The 23004-nt window shown below is 47.6% G+C and overlaps 2 protein-coding genes across 2 annotated transcripts; both read left to right on the top strand.

Moving 5' to 3' along the window:
• Nucleotides 1–1770: 1770 nt before the first annotated feature.
• On the top strand, nucleotides 1771–17432 carry LOC122383565 (transmembrane protease serine 9-like). Its single transcript, XM_043370098.1, has 9 exons — nucleotides 1771–2020; nucleotides 5966–6065; nucleotides 6567–6688; nucleotides 7544–7638; nucleotides 9299–9442; nucleotides 10088–10221; nucleotides 11154–11308; nucleotides 13943–14066; nucleotides 16104–17432. Exons 1-9 carry the CDS (start codon nucleotides 1961–1963, stop codon nucleotides 16139–16141), a joined length of 972 nt encoding a protein of 323 aa, XP_043226033.1. The 5' UTR covers nucleotides 1771–1960; the 3' UTR covers nucleotides 16142–17432.
• Nucleotides 17433–17740: 308 nt separating this feature from the next.
• On the top strand, nucleotides 17741–22276 carry LOC122383564 (cytochrome b5 domain-containing protein 1-like). Its single transcript, XM_043370097.1, has 5 exons — nucleotides 17741–18066; nucleotides 18184–18353; nucleotides 18848–19014; nucleotides 21229–21412; nucleotides 21837–22276. The coding sequence occupies exons 1-5, from the start codon at nucleotides 17979–17981 to the stop codon at nucleotides 21936–21938; spliced, it is 711 nt and encodes a 236-aa protein (XP_043226032.1). The 5' UTR covers nucleotides 17741–17978; the 3' UTR covers nucleotides 21939–22276.
• The last annotated feature ends 728 nt before the right edge of the window (nucleotides 22277–23004 follow it).

The following is a 23004-nucleotide window of genomic DNA, read 5'->3' as shown; positions in this document are numbered from 1 at the left end:
ACACCGGCTACTCTGAGGGCCCCATCGGCGCTGAGTCCGAACCGGTCTCTAAAGACGACCCCACAGGGTTTCTTAAGGTACCACCGGCCTTTGATGGCCCTTTGTCGGCCTCTGAGGGCCCGTCGCCGGTCTCTGGAGCCCCCTGCCGGCTTGTAAAGGGTACGCGCCAGCAGCTCTAAGGCTCCGACATCCGTGTACGACGGACCCACACCAGTGTCTTTGCAACTTACCGTTTTTTCGCCCTTCTTCTTAAAACTAACTTTTCTTTTCTTTACACCTTTATTTCATGCATTCCAAGTTGTGTAATTGTTTTAGTTTTAGTAGTGAAAGACTGCAGAACCAATTATTTTCTTCAAGCAGAGTTAGTGGGAGTTATTGAGGGACAAAATCATTGGGCGTGCTAACTGGAACATTCGGGGGTGCCCGGAAAACCATTGGGGGTGCTCATTTGAGCATTGGGGGTGCTGCAGCACCCCCAAAGGTATACAAATCGACACCCATGCTTTGCCGGTTTCTAGCTAGGCACCGAAAAACACTGGCGGCTCCAGGCGGGGCTGGAAAAGGAGGGGGAACCGCCAACGAAGATCTCAACTGACGTATGGGCCCGTCGGGTGTCTATTGAATTTTATTGTACGTAAAAAAAATCGGGGGCCGGCACCTATGGAGTGCGCAAAGACAATTAACTTAACCCTCGCCCGCACATGCCATTTTCCCATCCTAGAACGCACATGGGGGGGGGGGGTTGCCACCCCCCCCCCCCGCGCCATTTCGTTCCTGTTGGAGATAGAGCTTAGCAGTAAAGACCAAAAAGATTCTTTGGGAAGAGACAAATCCAATGATACCCAGTTTTACCTTCTCAGGTCAGTCATTGACCTTCCAGGTCAGGTCAAACTAAAAAATGTTGCTGTTTTGGGTCACCGTTGGATATCAAGTGTGCTGCTTATCAAATACCGATGACGATGCTGTTTTCTGGTGCCAAGCCAGCTAGAACCTCTTTGTCACACTACCCGACCAGAATTTTGCTGCTGAGGTCATTTCAGGTAAAGTTAGGTCAAGGTCAATTATATGTGTTTGTATGTCTGTGTGTGTCTGTGTGTATACTGATGTGTGCACCGATTGTTTTTGGGTCCATATTACATGAAATCATGATCTGAGAAGCTTTTACCAACAATGCAGTCAAAAAACTTCAAAAAAAGTAAATTCAGCTTGCCTAAAACGCAATTATCTTAGATGACCTAGGTTGACCTTGACCCTGACCTTGACCCCTGTACATCGTCGAACAACATGTTCCATGATAGGTGGGAGGTAAGACTGGCAAAAAAAGCCGAAATCAGGGTGTCAAAAGCTCATAAGGCCCATGGCAAACGCAAGATGTTGAGAATTGGCCATTTGGGTCATGACATGACCTGAAAAACAAGGTCATATCTCCGAAACCAAAAATCACAGAAACTTGAAATTTTCAGTGGACATCAAGAAAGGATAGAGGAGCAGCTATACGAAAAATCAGCCGTCTAGCTCAAAAAATGTTGAGTGCAGAGCAGAAAGACTACCTGGGGGGGGGGGTGGCAACCCCCCCCCCCCCATGTGCGGGCGAGGGTTAACATTAGTGTGACAAACGTGGCCAGGTCTCTATCCCACGCCCAACCTTCTGCGACCGCCGGCCGCCAGAACCCAGAACCAAGGTAGTCCCGTGTCTTCAACGCCAATCGTTCTTAGAACCTCATGCCAACCCGTGTGAGCTGTAAAGTTTGACGTCGAGCCTCCGTCGTCCGGAGTCCGGTGTCGTCAACCCCGGCCGGCCGGCCGACCCTGACTCCCGAGTCCGGTACGGCACGGCTGCGGTCACTGTGAGGGTCACCTGTCTCGGCGGGAAGGCGGAGACGGCCGCCGGCGACGGAGACGCTCACCGCAGCTCACTGCAGCTCACTGTCGCGCCGCCACTGCTCTGCCGGGCTGCAGAATGGCTCGACTGCTCTGCACAGCGCTCCTCGCTACCGTCCTGCTTCGGACCACCGCGCAGGTGAGGCTGTAACAGCGACCCGGCCGACCGCTGTAAGGTGGTGCAGGTTCCATGAAACGAGCCGACGGACGTCAATATTACATAATCAATGCTCAAATCCTTTACTATCTTTTCCCGTCATTTTTTTCAAAGAACTATTAGTTTTAAATTACCGGCGACAGCCGCTTAACCCGGCAGTTGCTGGGGTATTTCGCCACCCACCGTTTGCTGGGGGGGGGGGGCGTTAAACGCCCCCAGCCGATAACTCGAGAACCAATAGGCGCAGCGAAACGCACGAGGCGGCAAACGAAAGAACGCGACGAGACGCTTCAGATGAGTACTTTAAAGTTGAATTTTGAGGTCACAGGTCGGGTCAAGGTCAGGTCAAACACCTGAAATCGGGCTTTCAGTAGCATGGAGTTCAGGACTTCGCAATGGGCGCCTCTCGTCAGAAACTCTGTCAAAACGGAGCACAATCCATCATATAAGGCCTACAAGAGTGTCAGTTTCATGTAGGGGTCAGTCAAGCATAGGTCAGGGTCAAGGTCAGGTCAACCGGGTAGGCACATATCCCCGAAAATCAAAACTGTTATTCGCAGCCTATGACACATGTTTTATGGGTAATTTGGGCCGTAGAACACGATGGTGACATTCATTTTATCATATGTGTACGTGTTTGGCTCAAAAAGTTCAATTTAAGAAATTCATGTATCATGGTCGTGAAGTAGTCACGAGAAATTGTCAAGATTCAGTTCAAGATTTTGGAAAATGCGGAACGATAATCAATAATCGAAGATAGCCATTTGATTGTTCATGGTATTGGCATTCTAATGGCGTTTACGACATGTCTGTATGTCTATTCTGTGATTTTATATGATTTTTTGAACATATGCCGTTTTTGGTCGAAAACCCAGAAATCATGACGTCACTAAAACCTCGATATCTCAAAAATTTTCCGACCGATTTTTTTGAAACTTTGTCACAATAAACTTCAATCAATTCCCTACAGGTACCCAAAATTTGGCGCGCCTGCGGCGCGCCATTTTTATGCTATGGCCCGGCGAAAAAAGTGGGGGCGTTTAACGCCCCCCCCCCAGCAACTCGCGGGTTAAAAAGTGCCTCGAAGTTTTTTTTTATAAAAATGAAGGCATAGATAACATGATTCATGTTAACATGAATGTAATAGGAGAAATTATTAATTACGGAGCGAGCGAAGCGAGCGGAGTCTTACGTAGAATAACGGAAATTTCTGAGTATGAGCGGCCGGCCGGCCGGCCGGCCGGCCGGCCGGCCGGCCGGCCGGCCGTGCGGACGCTTTTGCGAGGCTTATATCTCAGCAACCACTTGACCGATTTACATGCGGTAATTTTTGTAGGGTAGCTTCATTCCTTCTACCAAGTATTGGACTATTCCCGATGCATGTGGGTGACCCCTTATGCACGTGCCACGTGCAAAACGAAGAGGTGTCACTTTTGTAATTGTTGCAATATTTCGGTAACTACTTGGCCGATTGCGCTGAAAGTTGGCATGTAGGTAGGCACCCACTAGGCACTGCATATCCATGTGCCAGAGTTGGGGTGCCGCTGCACGTGCGCACGTGCAGGGGTCGTTTCCAGATCTCGAGAACGGCTCGACCGATTGCGCTCAAATTTGGTACACAGTTAGGGACCGGTTACTAGGGTGCCGTGCACAAGTCAGTTGGGACCCATTTTGCACGTGCGCACGTGCAGGGTGCCGCTTCCAGATCTCGAGAACGGCTGGGCCGATTGTGCCCAAATTTGGCACATCGCTAGAGACCAGTCAGTAGGGTGCCCTGCACAAGTCAGTTGGAGGTACCCCCTCGAAATTTCGCACGTGCAAGACTCACCCGCTCGCTCGCTCCGTTAGTCGCCCCAAAAGGCGCTATACTGGTCATTTAGATATTTGAATTCCGTGTAGGACTATATATTCCCGACCGGGGCTGGGAAAACCAATACTAAATGGCGATAAACTTACAAGCGCGCTTTTCATATTATGGCGAATGATTCGGAACAGAGCGACTAAAGGGACTGGAAAATTCAAGGCGAAGTGAGTTCGCCCTTCTCCTATCCATGAAATCATGGTGCCACAAATACGTTATATGTATAGCGTGTGCACGATGAGGAGCCACTAACCTCTTGAGCTATAAGAGTCAACAGCTTATGCACCAGACACATGACCGCGGCTTGTTGACGAATTAATTCATTCGCTGTGAAAGAAACATCAACCATTCCGCACCAATGAAGTGAAAAATGGAATCCTGCTAGCTGCTAAGTATTTTTGTAATAAGCTTCCTGTTCATTGATGAGGATAATGTTTGTTCTGATGCATTAGGAACATGCCATTCCGGAAGAGCGTCGGAACGTCCGGGTGCCCTGTCCGTCCGACGCACGCCCTGGGCCTCGTTTCATAAAGCGAGTCCGTAACTTACACCGGTTTTTGGGCTTGTACGAGTATTGCAAGCGCATGTGAGGCGATAAATTTTTTCCCCTTCTCCCTTCTGTTCTTGCTTGCAAGATAAATAAATTCAACGATTCAAACTATCGTCATCGCTTCACATGCATTTGCAATACAAGACCAAAAACCGGCGTAAGTTACGGACTCGCTTTATGAAGCGAGGCCCACAGGTCCTAACTTCTCTGTCGCTGCGACGCACTATCAGATATGGTTGGATCTTCCCCATGATCCCAACGACTTATCCTCGGCCTCTTCCGATCTTAGCCCCCTACCTTCCCATATCTCATCCCAACTTTACCCTCTCAGCTGAGTCCTGCAATGGTCGGCTTGAACCGAAAGACCATACCTACCTACCAAATAAAAGTAAGAGGATTTCAATGGATCCTTTTTACCCCACATGGACAGAAAACCCTTATTAAACATTCACAAATCAATCTTACAGATTCACGATACAGCAACCGGTAATTTGTACTTTCACCGTGTCCTTTCCCGAGCTTTCGTGACCTTGGGGACAAGTCATGTACGTGACCGAGGAGCGGCTGGAGGCCGGACGCGGAGTGTAATGACACTGCGGTCCCCGCCGTGCCAGACAGGGGCCGGTCGATCACGAGTACCGAGATTGGCTCCCCAGATCCTCTCCAATGGCCGTGTGGAATAATGCCGGGAGATGGAATGGAAACTGGACTGGGAGCAGATTTGCGGCTACAGATGGAATTATTAGATGGTGATTTGGCTTTATGAATGGAACCCAAACCATTATGAAATGAGAGGAATATATAATACAAATATTGTATCCATATGGTACATTTTGACGGGAAAAGCATGTTGATTATAACAACAAAATTTAAAATGCGAGGGTCAAATTCACATGGATCACATCACATCACAACACCCCACATTACCTCACATCACATCACATCACATCACATCACGTCACATAGCTATAAAAATCAAATCTTAAATACTCCTAAGACTTGGGATATTGATGCATCGCTTTACGTACTACACGTCTACCCACGGTTACTCTATCCAATATCAACTAGGTACATATCGTGCCCTATTGCTGCAGTGCCCCAAGTACGATACATGATGTGCTCTGTTTCATACTATACACACAGAAAAATATTGACACCGTTAGCGGTGTAATTGCACAGTACGTATCTGAGCACTTGAGGAAAGTTAATTTAGTCCCTTCCCCGCTTAAATTACTCGCGCTTCTAAATGAACACCAGGAAGAAGGTAATAGAACACTGTTAGGAGGGTTGGGTGTTTTGCTACATGTAGTAAAACACCCAACCCTCCTAACAGTGTTCTATTACCTTCTTCCTGGTGTTCATTTAGAAGCGCGAGTAATTTAAGCGGGGAAGGGACTAAATTAACTTTCCTCAAGTGCTCAGATATGTACTGTGCAATTACACCGCTAACGGTGTCAATATTTTTCTGTGTGTACCGCATCCCCTATAAACTATACGTCTGTTGCCTGTCCTGCAGGGCACCCGAGTAAGGCAGGAGCCACCGTCTGCTAGCACACAGGGCCGGAGTGCACTGCTGAATGACCTCAGTGCCGTGCCAATCGAGGACTCCCACGATGGTAAGGACTCTCTGCAACGTCGAAACTTTCTTGTGTTTAGGACTGAGGAATGAATTAACAGAAAGTTATCCATCAATCGTCAATTGATAACTTTCATGGTTAACCTTTTCGTTTTTACTATTCTGTGAAATTAATCAGAAATGTTATTAAAGGGGTAGGACAATAAGTCGATTCGCAATGCAATATTTAAGCATCAAAACGTAATAATCTAACCGAAATAAAGGGCCTTTGTCTATTGTGCCATGCAGATCAAGCATGTCGCTTACTTGAGGCATCCATCAGGATTATTCATGCAAAATCTGTCGATGGATTTACAGATTTGTCAACGTCGTTACTGACCTGCATAGCGATGCACCATCTGAAAATTCTAACCGCAATGACCTTGAACGTGCAACCACTTCACATTTAAAAGTGAGCGACAGGACAGGCCATTCTTTGAGCTACCGCGTTGCGTTGCGACTTCTAATGAGACAGACTGTGACTCATCTTCCGATCCGGCAGCTTTCGAGTCGGACCTGAGGACTGCTGAGGAGCTCGGAATCGATGAGCTCACTCAGACTCGTGGCTCTCTGACTCGGATCACATTCGGACTCGACGCCGCTCCCGGAGAAATTCCCTGGATCGTGAGTTCACTGCATTATTGGAGAACTATAATATATGTACAATGCATTTGTTAGATGCCATTAAATGTTGTCAATAAATAACAAGGACAAATGACAAAAATAACTAATGGGTCAGCAACTGCATGGCAAAGAGGCACGGGAAGTTTTTCTTAGCATATGAGCTCAACGATTCAAAATCACAATGGTAAATGCATTTTCCCAGAATTTGCCTCGCTATCTTACCGGTATTAATTGGAAAACGTTTGCCCTCTGCAAAGATCGGTCAAGATGCGTCGATCATAGAACTCTGCATATGCACCTTTGCATGACCTCTGTATACAGAGGTCTATGGTCTGATCGATGACCGGAGACAAATAAAATACCAAAGTCTGCGCTGTTGTAATCAAACGAGGCTATTTAACACTGAAACATGCAGCGTACATTTGACATGTCAGCACTCTTGCAAAAATAAAACAGAAGAGGGACGGTAAAATTCATCCTCACCTTTTTTAGCAGAGGAGTGTGCAGTGTGTGCTGTTGTAGTACGTGCGTGCGCGTATTGTGATATGCTTATTGGATTCAGCGCCGTGATTTGTAGTCTGTCTCGTGCCTAAATTATCATATCTGATGAGTCTCTATCTCTCCTCTATCGCTCTCTCTCTCTCTCTCTCTCTCTCTCTCTCTCTCTCTCTCTCTCTCTCTCTCTCTCTCTCTCTCTCTCGCTCTCTCTCTCTCTCTCTCTCTTCTCGCTCTCTATCTCTCTCCTCTCTCTCTCACTCTCCCTCCCTCTCTCTCTCTCTCTCCCTCTCCCTCTCTCTCTCTCTCTCTCTCTCTCTCTCTCTCTCTCTCTCTCTCTCTCTTTCTTCGTCGCTACAGGCAGCCATCGTGTTGCGCGACCAGGACTTCGTGTTCTGTTCAGCCACGGTGATCTCCGAGTTCTGGCTGCTTACGGCTGCTCACTGCATCAGACCGTAAGTATGTCATTTGATGGTGGTCACATAATATGCTCAGCACACATCGATCGTCATATCAGACTGGCTTGCAAGAGCTTGTCTTTCTCAACGTCCTATCGTTTTCCGTGCGATAATATTGACATGCAATAAGCGTAATGGTTTCTTTCAGATGCATTGATTTGTACGGTAGCGTTAATAGCTCATTGAGAATTAACAGTATCGCTTTCAATGTCAAAGGCAAAAATAAATGCAATTAAATCACTTTAATCCTATTGTAAGAACATGCATGCCATATTGTACCGTCGTTGCCAACCTCCCTCTCCTTCTCCTTCTTGAATAGTTGTACTTCAAAGCAATCTAAACATCGAGGTGGATACCATAATTTAGCCAATGCCCTATATGCAAGCTTTCATTTTTTTCTTCATTTAGCCCAGCAGCAAGATCCATGTCCTTTCTTGGTGGACAGTTTAACCCGCGCCCCGCTGGGGGGGCAGAATCTGCCCCCCCTCCCGTTTTTCGCCAATAACTTCTAAACGCGTTACGCCAGCGACGTCAAACTTTCGGTACCTTATCATACATCAATTTGACACGTTCCCTGAAAATTTTAGCGAAATCCGTCGGAAAATTTTTGAGAAATTGACGTTTTAGTGACGTCATGTTCGCCATTTTCGCCTCAAAAACGGCAAAATTTCAAACGCCGCTAACATCTTCATTTTTAAAGGAATCAAGACGTAACAAAAAAGGTTATGCGTGATTCCACTTTGTCTATCAAATGGCTATCTCGGTTTTTTGAAAATTTTGGACTTTGGCCCAAATTTTTTTTTCAAAAAACTGACTTTTTTGGGAAAATAATTATAAAATCCAAAATTTTGAGTGTATCGAAAAAACCGGAATATATGTCAGAGAAGTGGTCTATGTGCACCTACATACCAATTTTGAGAAGAATCGGTTCAAAAATGTGGGAGTTATTCAAAATTTTATGACGTCACGACACACAATTTTTTTTTTGAAAAATGACTTTTTTTGAAGTTCTAGACCTCGTACGGAAACAAAAATAGCACCATTCGATTCGCCGTGAAAAACTGCATCAGATAGACACCTTTTTAGGCCTTAAAAACCAACTTCAAAATTTGACCTCACTTGACCTGACCTTGACCTGACCTCGACCTGAAATTCATCCAGAGGTGGTCCATATCACTTATTGAGTGTGCCTATTGAATTCTATGAGTAAAATGACCCATAAAACATGTGTCGCACATGCCCTTTACTATATTTTGTTTTTGGTGACCTGACCTGACCTGACCTGACCTTGACCTTGACCTTTGAATGACATTGTATGCAACGAATATTGTCTTGGTAGTCTAAGAACACGTTTTGGGCAATCAGTCTCAGTCCATTCTTCGGCAACTACGGTGCAAGGCCGATACTGTAGAAACTTGCATTTTGTACCCTTGACCTGACCTTGACCTGACCTCTGACCTACTTAAGCAAAAAAATTTGGGCTCTTGAGATCCGCCTTGTTGAGAGCTTTCGATTGCCGTTTTCCCCGTCTTTCTACGACCATCGGTTCGGAAGTTAGACAGGGGGGGGGGCAGAATCTGCCCCCCCCCCCAGCAGGGCGCGTATGGCTGAATAGCCCAGCGGGGCGCGGGTTAACAGTTAACGCCCACCTCCTCAGGTATAAAGCCAGCGAGCTGGACGTCCTCGTTGGGAAGTACAGCCGAGATGCCGACCCGAACGAGGTACGACGTCAGGTCACCGACATCAGGATACACCCGCAAAACGTGCCCTTCATCTATCTGTATGACGTGGCACTACTCAGGTAAGTCAACTTGCGAGAGGGAGAGAGAAAGAGAGACAGAGACAGAGACAGAGACAGAGAGAGAGAGAGAGAGAGAGAGAGAGAGAGAGAGAGAGAGAGAGAGAGAGAGAGAGGGAGAGGGAGGAGAGGAAAAAAGAGCGAGAGAGAACAGACACCTACCTATATACAAGCACAACTAAAAAAGACGATTAAAATAGCCAGGAAGCATTTGCCAGTTGTGTAGATAAGTATAAAAATCAGGCACATAAAGAACAAAACCATCGAAGTACCTATCCACACGTTTGATGAACACATTAAGCTTGCAGAGAGCCGGCGCTCCAACCATTGGTTACAGGGCGTGTCACAATGTCGAGCCATAACCGGCCGTTTCCGGCTTCCGCGTCACTACCGCATATGACTATAAAGCGCCGCGGATAGTTCAGAGATGCATGCTCGTAGCTACCGGGTGCCGACAGCTCTGTATAACCATGCCGTCCCAAGGATCCCCCTTCCCCCCTGCCCCTCTGATCAGCCCACAGAGTGCAGCATTCACTGGCATGAGCCGGTGTCTGACCATCAACCGCCGTCCACGAATGCACATGTATTCGCCCCTACATATGTATGTGTTTACCGAGTACAATCAGCCGCTCTGTGGCTTTCCTGCAGAGTGCAGCAGTCGCTGGTTCCAGCTGCTCAGATCGTCGACCTGCCTGTCTCTGGGTGCACTATCACTGATCCGGCGACCTGTCTGGTGGGCCGAACAGGACTGGTGGCCGGGTGGGGCCTTCTGCAGGGAGACAGTGAGTCGGGAGGAGGGGGGGGGGCGCTACAGGGAGACAGTGAGTTGGGGGGAGGGGTAGTGAGATTAGGGGGCTGTCTGGTGGGCCGAACAGGACTGGTGGCCGGCTGGGGCCTCCTGCAGGGAGACAGTGAGTTTGGGGGGAGTGAGATTAGGGGGCTGTCTGGTGGGCCGAACAGGACTGGTGGCCGGCTGGGGCCTCCTGCAGGGAGACAGTGAGTTGGGGGGGGGGGGGTAGGGAGTTTAGGGGCTGTCTGGTCGGTCGAACAGGACTGGTGGCCGGCTGGGGCCTCCTACAGGGAGACAGTGAGTTGGGGGGTAGTGAGTTTAGGGGGCTGTCTGGTGGGTCGAACAGGACTGGTGGCCGGCTGGGGCCTTCTGCAGGGGGACAGTGAGTTGGGGGGAGGGGGGCGCTACAGGGAGACAGTGAGTTGGGGGGAGGGGTAGTGAGTTTAGGGGCTGTCTGGTGGGTCGAACAGGGCTGGTGGCCGGCTGGGGCCTTCTGCAGGGGGACAGTGAGTTGGAGAGAGAGAGAGAGAGAGAGAGAGAGAGAGAGAGAGAGAGAGAGAGAGAGAGAGAGAGAGAGAGAGAGAGAGAGAGAAAGACAGAGACAGAGACAGAGACAGCCGGGACCCGGTGAGGCGCGCTCGTGTAGGCGATAAAAAAGCCGAATAAATAAAGGAGGTGTCATGAGAGTATTTGCTAGCCGGCATCAAATCATGCAATGTTTGAAGACGCGGAATGTCAGAATGACGAAGCTTTGAAATCATCATTTTTTCAGCTTGGAAGCCTCAATATTGTTGGATGGTTTTCTTGCCTTCCAAATTGCTATTATGCATCAAACGCTTCGACGCTTCGTCATTCTTAAATTAAGTGTTCATCGCCTGTGTGTGGTTAGTAATAATCACCATGCCCTTTTCATGTCTCTTGCAGCCTTTGAACTGCCTACCGTGCTTCAGAAGGGAGAAATACCGATAATTGACAACCGGAACTGCGCCCGGCGCTTTGGCCGTCTGCAGCCACCACCACAGATTTACGACTCCATGTTGTGCGCTGGAGACGAGTTCGACAGTGTCGACACCTGCCAGGCATGGATGATATAACACTGGATTGGTGTCTCGTGGAAATTAACATTGGGATCCGCGACATTGGGATCAGGCCTGCCATCTAGCGAGAGAATTATCGTAAGTTAGGAGCAAGCCGAGTGAACGCCATCTCTCACCATTATGACACACGTGGGTGTGGTGTGTTAGTTGGCTTGAAGTGCATATTTCCACGAGTTGGAGGTAATCTTACTGGACCCGAGGCGACAAAAATGTATTAAATGCTTGAAAGCCAAAAACGTCAAACAGCCTTTAGGTAATAACGAAAATAAAATGCGTAAGACGGTGTGTATTGAAACGCCCAGTCCCACCGGCTTGTACAAGACCTTTTATATGGTCATTTACTCGCAATGGTACGGCAGTTTGGCAATATGTCATGCACATTTGGTAGGCTTATTCCTTCTTCTCCGAATTTCGCCCGATTTTCTTCATCTTAGTTAATGTTACGGCACGTGCCACGTGCCAACTTAGGGGTGTCGAAATTGCTCCACATAAAGTAACTCCGCAATGACTGGGCCCATTACAGTAAAGCTTCGTCAATAGTTAGGCACCCAGTGGCCAATGCATTTCCATGTGTCACCATGGGGGTGCTACTGCACGTGCGCACGTGCGGGGTGCCGCTTCCATATCTCAAGAACGGCTGGGCGGATAACACTCAAACTTGGCAAACAAATGTCACATCGATGCTGCACTGCATTGATCATTACTTACATTGGTGCAGAGTCGTTAGGAAAACGATGAAATGAGATGCGTGGTGTTTATGCCTTTTTGTTCCAGCAGTTGATTGATCCACAACAGGAGATCCTTGCTTGAGAAGGGCGAAGGCTTCGTCTCCCTTTTCCACTCCTTGTTTAAAATAACATTAACAATGTACGAAGATCACACATCAAAGTTGTTTTAGGCGGCTATCTTGGGCCAGGGCTGCGGAGTTGTAGTCAGAGCCAGCGGTTCTGTTCCGACTCGGAGTCGGTTGATTTTTAAAAGCTGTAGTCGGAGTATGAGTCGAACGTCACCGAAAAGTCATCGACTCCACAGACTTACCAGGGCTACAGAGTCGGAGTCAGAGTCGGAGTATGTGTGAATCGACAATTCTGCCCGGAGGAGTCGGAGTCGATATTTGGATACCGGAATCGGAGTTGGAGCCAGTCACTGAAATTTCATCGACTACGCAGCACTGGTTGGGTCCTTTTCATAGAGCGTCTTGAATGACATATTGAGCGGCAATGACGTTAGCAATTCCGTTTAACTTTTTCATTAGACTTATAGATTAGTACTTAAGTTAGTTTTGTTCTTTGATCGGACAATTTGTTTGATTGAGGCCAAGTAAAGACTCATGTGAAAAATAGCGAAAACGACACGTGCTGGCGAAGCCTCCAATAACTCCCTGTTTCACGATTTAATGAAGAAATAACATGGAACTGCTTATCTTATTACTGACCCTGCACATATATCTATTAATTTCTTCGCTTTTACTGACATATAAAGACATAACCTTTTGAAAAATTGCACAACAAGCCTGCTACTACACCACACTCCCGTGTGTCACAATGCTAATCAGCGGCGTTCACTCGGCTTGCTCCTAACTTACGACAATTCTCCCGCTAGATGGCAGGCCTGAGCTCAATGTCGCCAAAAACTGCGGAGACACCAATCCATTATTATCTCATCCATGTGCCAGGTAAGGATGGTATTGGTGACAGGCTGAATACATTTAGATAAATACGTAAAATAACACGTAGTTGCCTTTTTTATGCATTTATGCATAAAAAGGCAACTACGAGTGATACAACATGCATTTTATGCATTTGTATCACTCTTGTAAATGTACATTGTACATCTTGCCTCCAATGTCTCCTTCCTTCCTTCCTTCCTCTCTCTCTCTCTCTCTCTCTCTCTCTCTCTCTCTCTCTCTCTCTCTCTCTCTCTCTCTCTCTCTCTCTCTCTCTCTCTCTCTCTCTCTCTCCCTCTCTCCCTCTCTCTCTCTCTCTCTCTCTCTCTCTCTCTCTCTCTCTCTCTCTCTCTCTCTCTCCCTCTCTTCCACCGATCGATGCCTGACCATGTCCTTCGATATCGACGGCGCTCCGAGTAATTGCCTTCGGATCGGCACAGCCACTTGCCCTATCTCGCGAACAATGAACATCTCTCGGCCTCGAATACCGGTCCGGCGCCTGCGAATGGCGTTCACTCCAGCAGCCAATTCTCCACACACATCGTATACCTAGCGACTGATGAGTGCTGATGCTGCAGATGGCAGCATCATGGGTTTGTATGTTTACGATGAGTATCAAAGTCACAGTGTCAAAGTGTGGACGTCAAAACTGAGAGCGATCTCTGAGTAGGATACTAGGTATTGACAATCGTGAACTTACTTTTACCTATCGAGGGTGGGTTTCCACAATTGATTTCAAACTTGTTTAAACAATAGTTATTACATATGCGTATATCATACGAAGCTTCTTCTTAAGACCAGATTGGCTAGACTTTATCGGTTTATGACCATTTACCAAACCGTATTTATTCATAACCACAGCAGACTGATCCGTCACCAGACTGAGTTAATTCAGCCGGTTCTGATTCTCCGCCTACTGGCGCTGACCTGTGGGTTGCCGACTATTCCAGGGTGACAGTGGCGGGCCCCTGCTGGTGGCCTCTGACAGTGGCTCCTACACGCTCGAGGGTGTCGTCAGCTTCGGCTACGGCTGCGGCAGGCCCGGATACTACGGCGTCTATCAGCGCGTCGCCTGTGAGTATTCAGACAAAATTCCCGTCGTCCGCTGTTTCGTGGCGTAGTCGTCATTACATAGCAGAGAACGAATGTGGCCGTCATGACTGATTTTAAGACTCATCTGATGTACTGCGAACAAAAGGAATAATTCAGCAATCATTGATCAGGTTCGCCCGCGAATAGCACACGAGTTTTCTAGGCTAACCAATGTATGAGGGAAGCAGGAGGCATGCAAACCCAAGGTGCGATTAAAATATAAGCCCTCGCGGGCCGAGGGGGGGAGGCGGGTGCCGTCCCCCCCCCCCCCCGATAGTGGTTTTTCGCGATAGCTCCGAACACGCTGACGATAGAGCTGAAACTTGACATGCCTGACCTTTAATTCAAGCCAGATCTTCTGACACCAACCGCATTTTCGAGTCAAGTCAGGTCACTGACCTATGACGTCATAAGTGAATCTCTGCACGGTCTTCAGATGTGGCAACTTCGCAACGCCCTCACTGCCAGAGGAGCTTACACAGGAAGATGAAACTTTCAGGACCTAGTATCCATTAGGAGTATCACAACTTGTGTGTCTCGGATTTTTCCTAAAGTCTCATATGAGGTCAGGTCATTTTCGTGACCACACCACTACCTATAAGTCAATGGGGAAAATGAAAACTGCTATTTTAGCGCCGAGAACGATCTCAAACTACCTAAACCACACGGAATCGTGATTTCATGCCATCCTTGCAAGTTTCGATGCTTCATCTTTGCACTTTTGACCTTGCATGAGGTCATTTATGACGTCACTAGGGTCATAAGAGTTTTTCGTCGATAACTCCTGGTCAAATTGAGCTAGCGAGTCGGAAGAGCCACCAATGGACTCGGAAAGACCTGCTGAATCGAATGATATGCAACATGACCTCATTCAACCAAGTTCGTGACCTGGGGGGTTCTGACCTGACCGTGACCCAAGATCAACACCAAAATTTGACCTCACCCAAACAAAAAATATACTCCATTCGACGTGCCTGAGCAAGGCGAAAACGATGCTGTCAAAATCGCGGCTCTGCGATCATTTTTTTGCGAAGTTATTCGCCAAAAAACCGAACCTGTAACCTGGGCCACATGACCTGACCTCAGAGGTCTCTGGTTGACCTGAGACCTTAAAATCGGGCACACGCTCGTTTCCTTCCGCGATGCTATAGCTCCATTAGGGGCGAAACGACGGGGGGAGGGTCGTTTCCGCCCCCTCCCCTCGGCTGGCACGTATGTAGAAAATCAATAGGTCCGGCGAGGATTAAGCATCCAACGACAATTCAGATCACTTGAGTTTTTGGTGAGTTATCATGATAAAAGGCACGAATATTGAATGACAGTCTTTGAATTGCTAAGTTAACATGTATTAGATATACGTACCTACCTAATAAATCAAAAGGTACCTATGTAAACGGTAATGTGTTGACGTTTAAACACAACAGCGATATTTTCACATATTGGCTTCTGGATGTATCATCGGAATTCGGAGCCATTATCCAACAAAATGGCAGGCTACAGAAATCGTTTCAAAACAACTTCTGAAAACTCTTCCGCTCATCTATGTAGTTTTGATCAGTCACACGAAAGACCCCATTAGCCTCTCGAACTTCCCACTAGATGTCACTGCGGTCGGCGCCGCGGCTGCCGCCGGTCGTGGTCGGCCGGTGCAGCGGACAGCAGCGGAGGCAGGTGCCGGAGCCCACGTATTGAGCCGAGACCAGGTGGTAGCGGCTCTTCCCTCTCTCCCTTTGATCTCGACCGCCGACCTTCTCCGGAAAGCATGCGTGGCGACCGATCGGAGTCGGCGCTGCCAAGGTCCCGCCTGGAGTGAAATGGGCTTCAAGGGTGCACGACTGCGCGAGGAGTGATGAATTGATGAAAACACAAATCCGCATTTGTGTCTATTTCCATATCATTGCCCTTATGTCTGTGTCTCGCCTGTTGCAGTCTTTTCTCATCTTCTTCCCCAAGCCGTGCCGTATAAGTACAGTAGCTCTTCCGTCTTCCTGCACTATCACCCATCTCGTTTCGTTGCAGCCGTCACTTCCTGGATCGCGGCTGAGATGGCCTCGTAGACCCGTGGCCCGGCGGTACTTCACGGTGGAACACTGCCCACCGGCTGCACCGTCCAATCGAAGCACCGCCACGCACCCTGATACGGATGGAGAACGTCAGAGCTTGACGGGCCGACTCCGTCAGACGGCTACGGTGGGCCTCAGCGGTGCTGGACAGCCGAAATTGGCGGTCTGAAGCCGCTCGAGGAAGAGTTGCTCCAGTTAGTGGTTAGAGCGGAGCGGAAGGAAGTACTGGTTGGTGATGTGAGACAAGGGTCAGTTGTAAGTGGCGCCTGGCGGCATGATGGTCTTTATTTCTGTACACTGTTATAGGTATTCTCTGTACTGCCAAAATGGTGTGATGGTATACGCTGCGCTACGTTTAGATAGTCAATCATTAATCCAGTCGACGTAGCTCGTTGTGATAAATGATAGGTAACATCAGTTTATTTTACTGTCGCATTTGTATAGCACCGCATTCGATGTAACTGTGTTTAAGGGCATAACAGAACTAACTCGGAGCAGACATTGTATAATGTGCCTTAAGAGCTCCTGAGTGATGAACCTATTGCTTTTAATGAATGCAGTTTTTACTGAAAGGCTAACCCAGTCTGTCAAGGCATTCGTCTCATATGCTTTTAAGATCGAACTAATGTAAGACACTGCAAACTTCGGTATCAACAGCAAAACGCCGTGACGTCGAGAGCCTATTCAGTCGGCATTCTCGTATTGCCACTACTTTTAGAAACATCTCGGTAGCTAAATGTAAAATAACTAAAGCAACCTACATGCGTCATCGCGTGGCGGCTATATAACATTTTGATATAGCTATTGGCTTGTGTATGGAATAAAAACATTCATATAAAATCTTCCAGAGTGGCATGGACATCTTATATAACCTTGGTACGACGGGTCGGCTTTTAGGAGATCCGTATCACAAGTTTTCTGGCATTGACCACGACGTAGGTATAGCATACAAAAACAGGTGAATATGGACCATGGACGCCCGAGTGGCTTATATAAAAGGTTTGATTGAATGTCTGTGCGATTCGATATCGGGTTCGAGCTGAAGTGCACGCTATATGGGCAGCTACCATGCATCTCATCGTCTGAACACTTCAGTACAAGACAAGTGCACTGATGAGTGATGAGTGATGACAAACTATTTTTTTTTTTTTGCAAAATGACAGCGCATAATTTTTTATTAGGACTTGAGACTTCGGTTATAAATTATTATCGAATAGTTCACTGTCTTTCTCGGCGGAAAATAAACAGGAAAGCTGGTTTCAGAAAAATATACCTTACCATCTCATATATGTTTGTTCACATTTTTAAAATAAATTAGATAAGTAAAATAACATAGATATTGAATATTGATACCCTAATGTCATTCACAGTAACAGATTGACATCGATTAGATATTATTCCAGTGAAAGCAATGATAACTAATTAAGGCCTCGAGATCTCAACATGCACTGTATAGCAACGCAAAGACATGCTCGCCCTCTGGCAGCATTTGGAGGAGTGCTGAAACTCCCTGCCATAAGGAGGAAAATATAATATGTAAGTCACGATTTATCGAAACCTTTTCATCTAGAATGAAAAGCAAATGACAATCACCACAAGTTAAAATGAATAGTTTATCGTTGAATGAAGTCAAAAAGAATACTGAATTCCATGGAGAGCTATGATATTCTATCGATCAAAATTTCAAATTTGACTTGATGCAATTATTAGAAATGTCCGCAGTCTAACAAATGAAGCATTCCAGTTAGTTCAAAGCCTGTCAAATATCTAACAATCCTGTAGCCTGTATTAGTGAGACGATTATCACCAGTAGCATATAGAAACACTAAAAATGGATCACAAGGCAGAAGACCAACTGACCAAGCTGCTTGACATTGAAGTTTCAAAGGACACGAAAAGGAGCAGATATCTAAATGCAGGTAAGTTTTATGGTGGTGTTTAGTTAGTAATGCTACATAATTCATGTGTTCATATTTGGGAACTTAAAAAGGACCTCTGATTCTATCTAAGACCTCTAACCTCTGCGCTCAACACAGCCGAGGTCAAACTGCACAACAAACCGACCGACATCTGGGTGTCCTTCCTCGGTCGGGTCTATGACGTCACAAAAATGGTGTACAAAAACCGAGCCGACCCGCGGATCAAGCCGCTGCTGGCCTACGCCGGCAAGGACATCTCCCACTGGTTCGACCCCAAGACGCGTGACGTAAGCAGCTGGGAGCAGAGGTGGCGGCCTCCGCGGCGAGGGGGGGGGCGGGGTCAGCAAGGTGCTGGCGGAAGGGGAGGGGCCAGGTGAAAGATCGCTGACTGATGGGCTGTTCAACACTTTACCGCGGAGGCACACACTGAGGCCATGTGCAAACACACGCCATCACCCGGCCGACGCTGTAAAGTGTTGTTCACTGTTGATGGTAAACTCAAACTTTCAAGGGGCAGATCCGCATAGTTCAGTCAGTAACATCTTGACGGGACGGTCGAATGGTATTAGGGACGCATTTTTACACTGAATGGCATTTCTTGGAGTAAGACAGGTAATCTTCATAAATTTAGTAATGTAATGTAGCTATGTAATACATTACCTTCATAAATAATCAGCTTGAAAGCAAAATGACCATGCTCTACAGTTTCAACACACAACGATTCGGACTCACTCTCATTATACTATCAACTGACGCCCTTCCTTCCTCCTCCGTCCTGCAGCTGAAGCGGCACGTGGACCCGACGACCCAGGTGCAGTGCCCCTACCTGCCGCACGGCCAGCTGCTGGGCACGCCGCCGCCCTTCCCCTCCGCCACCTGGGCCAACGACACGGGCCGGCCCTGGTGGCGAGACGAGGCGCTCTACTTTGTCGGCCTTCTGTCGGCCAGGTAGGATAGACGGTTTCGCCAAGTATAGGATAGACCGTCTGTCTCTGGGCAGGAAGACGGGCCGGTTCGACCAGGTAGGATGGATGGACGGTCGTCTCTGCAGCCAGGTAGACGGGCGGCTTTGCCAGGTATGATAGACGGTCTGTCTCTGGGCAATATAGACGGGCGGTTCCGCCATGTGGGATTGGTGGTCTCAGCCGGCGACTTTCAGACAGGTGCGACAGGGTGTTTTAGAAGGTCACGACAGGTGGCGTCTTAGAAGTCGGTAGGGCAGCTCAGCTGTACTCATCCTCAGGAATAGGATGTATCAAAAGGGCAGAGTATGAGTGCAGTCAGATGCACAGCTTAACGAACGGTGATGTATGACCCATAAAATGTGGTGTATGGGCGATACATCACGATCTTTGCTAGTAGAAAAGTGTTTTTTTTTTGTGGCCCTGGCTTTCATTCAAGACGACACGGCCTGAAACACGTAGTCTCCAGCCGCATCGGACGTGGAAGCTCTGTTCCTAGATCTAGCCATCATGCCATGCGGCACAGCATGATAGTAGGCGCTATGCTTCTTTTGTTCCTAGATGGCAGCACCAGTATAACGCCTGCGGATAGGCTGTGCCGCATAGCATGGACGTGCTATGCGGCACAGCATACCGGTAGGCGTTATACATACTTCTGTTCCTAGATGGCAGCACTAGTATGACGCCTGCGGGTAGGCTGTACCGCGTAGCATGATGGGTTGGTGGGCGACGGGCTTCCGCTTGGTGGAGGCGGAAAACGTTAATACATGCATAGGGGCCGAACGGGGGGGGGGGAGGCACCGGGGCACCGTGCTCCCTTTGATTTTGGCATTTTAATATTAGCCCTATGGGCGTTGCACGGAAAGAATGGGACCAAAAGTCGGCAGTGCCTCCCCCCCTTAATTGAATGTGTTCCGCCGCTACTGGCTACATGGTCTTCATAGTCTACAATTACAAAGTCTTCAACTGCGAGCAGAAAATCGCTATAAACTAGAGGGTGAGACAGCACCGAATAAGTAATTCTTATATAAGTGATACTTGACGACAACAAATGTGTTGATTTTGCTTACGGAGGCAGGTGCAAAGCTCTCAGAGTTCAGAGATTTATCCGCTTTAGCCGTGTAGATGTATGCATGCCTCCGGGAGTTCAGTTCGGCTACGACTGAGTCTTTTACGTCAACAAACGTATCTTGCTAAGAGATCAGCTCTGAGCTATATCACTCCCACGGCATAAAATCGCGGCTTTCTGGCACGGTGGACGTAAACAGGTCTCCTGGAGCGGCGCGGCCTCCATTTCTGCCGAGATCCGAGTCCGACACGCACAGCGCCGCCCTGTAAACGACCTGCGGCGCTCACACAGCAAAACAGACCGCCAGGTGTGCCATGTCGGCGGCGTAAACACGACCTGGCCATGGCCGCCGCGTCGGGAGTCGTTTTTTTCTGCGGCACATTGGCAGATTCCAAACAGACGCGGCACACGGACAGTGGTAAGTTTGTGCACGCTGAGAGCCGTGGCTAGAAGCGAGACTCGACCAATAAACACACTGGGGAGAGTTTGTGAGAACGCAGAATTAATTAAAGAACTAATCACAAGAGAATTAACATGCAGCAGAATAAATGTCAATTTCTGTAAAAGTTTATCCTTTCTTTAGGTGAAATGTCTGTTCATAATGCGAAATAAATTACGGCACGAGTTGGATATGAATAAACATAATATACGATAAAGTAATACCAATTTTTAAAGGAAAACGTTAACTAAGCCCAATGTACTAACCATATCATTTACACCACTCCTTTAAATTTACATAATAAACATACTCGTAATTAAATAAATTTATAAATATTCAGAGTATTTGAAAATATATTAAAAATGTCCTTTGTCTTAAAGGCCTTATAAATTAGCTGTTGCAAAAATATTTAACTTTTGTCCATTTGTTTCGCACCTATAACCACCATACCAAACTTTGGTCAGTGACCTTAGCTTTACTCCTTTCGTACGACTACCGATGATCGTACGATACCTCCCACGCCGAGCAAAGTTCAGTGAGTTATATCGCTTCAACTACCGGCCGTCGACGTCCGCCCTTTGAACCTCACCACAGGTCAGAGTTGATCCAGCTCGTAAAACTGTCGCCACCCCACCACCTCCCCAACTCCGTGGGCCCCGCTCTGACAGCCTTCCGGGGATCTGATGTCGCAGGACGCGTCGTATCCGGCTGGTGAACATGCTGACCCGCACGGAGACCACGCTGGCCGTGCCGGAGGAGTGCACCATGTGGGAGATCCTACAGCGACACCTGCCGCACAACTCACACGCCGCTAGCTATGTGTGGAAGTATGGTGATCGACTCCTGGACATGGATAAGACGTTGGAGCAGAACGGGGTGAGCTCAGAAAGAGACAGGGAGGGAGTGGATACAACTGAATTCACGGGAAACGTGAAAAAGATACATGTATGCTCAGCAACAGGAGAGAGCTGCAACTGTACTGGCATATATTGAAGGAACTGAGACGTGATTTAACTCTGACGCATCATACAAGTATTTTAAATCGATGTTAAGCATGATGGCATGATGGCATACTGATGTTCCATGGTGGTCACGTTTCTCCAATAACACATCGTACCAAAATTCCTCACCTTTTACTGGCTCGGAAGTGATCGCGACCAGCCGAGCGAGCACATTTCGTTTGCCGGTTATTAAACTCGCGAAATTCGAAGCACGCCCTTCGATTTAATAGCCGAGTGCAGTATTGTTCGCCGGCATACCACGGATAAGTCACTGATGAACCGAATGTGATTCGTTTTAGATCCCGGACCAGTACCAGGAGTTTTATAAGCTGGACATGGACGAGGACAGCTATCTGCCGGCCATCTTTCTCCACTACTCGGACGATCTCACCGAGGTCTAACAGCGGTGTCCAGAGCTTGATGACACATGTTCAGTGTCAGCTGACAACCGTCTCACAAGAACGAAAAAAGCGAACGACATGCTTTGCTGATCGACTATCATGGGAAGATTGTGTCATGAAAGTACAATTAAGTCATCGGTCAAAATAAGTATAAGTTTTTTTTTCAGCAGTTCGTATGAGCGTTTGTAAATCTTGGTGCGCCTTGCTCACATGTGGAAATAACGAAATAAAGTAAAATGATGATGCTAAATCTGAAACTATGCCGGGAATTCATGGAATTTCGTTTTTAATAAATCAGCTTAACATTGTCTGGAAAGCAATAAATACCCTGCATGTGACTGCTACCGACTTAATTCACCCCCACCCTGAGCCTGTTTCGGTTATCTGCCGGGAGAGCTGATGACGCCAAATGACGGATGGCGTCATTGCGCCGGGGACGTGACAATCACCTCGTCCGTGATGAAAGACATCGATCACTGCTATCCGCGGCCAGTGAGCCTCTGGACTCTTCACCGGGTGTTCCCCGCAACAGCCACCCACGGCCACTAACCTCTGCACTCTTCACTGCAGGTGTCCCCGGGACCGCACATCATGAGGCGGTGCTGTTTCATGCTTTAAAACCAGATCAACAGCCGCCAAACAAGCATATTAAATGATGTGTAACGAGTGTTTTTATTCCACAATAGTTTGTCTGGTATTTCAATAATCACTGATATACGCTAGTCGCTAACTACACAGTGCCACGTTCCTTTCCAACATATTGGTTGAGGAGCATTAAGCATCTTGTCTTATCTCAAGATGTTTTGTTATCTTTGGGCTTGTCGTTGGGCAGCCATCATCAGCATAAATTATACGTAAAAAGATGAGGAAAGCTGTCAAACACCACCTATGTATGTATACCACTCCTTGTCACTTCTCAATGAATTGAAGTTAGCAGCGTGTTTTATTATCATGCAGCTTGATCGTCTAGCATCTGAGCGGCACTGCAGTGTTCGGAGCTGCAGTAATCATTGTTGTCCAATGTGCTCTTTCAGTAACCTCGTCTTGAACTGGGGCGCAATCTCTT

The sequence above is a fragment of the Amphibalanus amphitrite genome, unplaced genomic scaffold (genome assembly GCF_019059575.1).
Source record: "Amphibalanus amphitrite isolate SeventyFive unplaced genomic scaffold, NRLGWU_Aamphi_draft 000167F_arrow, whole genome shotgun sequence".
NCBI classification, from domain to species: domain Eukaryota; kingdom Metazoa; phylum Arthropoda; class Thecostraca; order Balanomorpha; family Balanidae; genus Amphibalanus; species Amphibalanus amphitrite.
The sequence above is the reverse complement of the archived record's forward strand: the minus strand, read 5'-3'. Positions and strand labels throughout refer to the sequence as shown.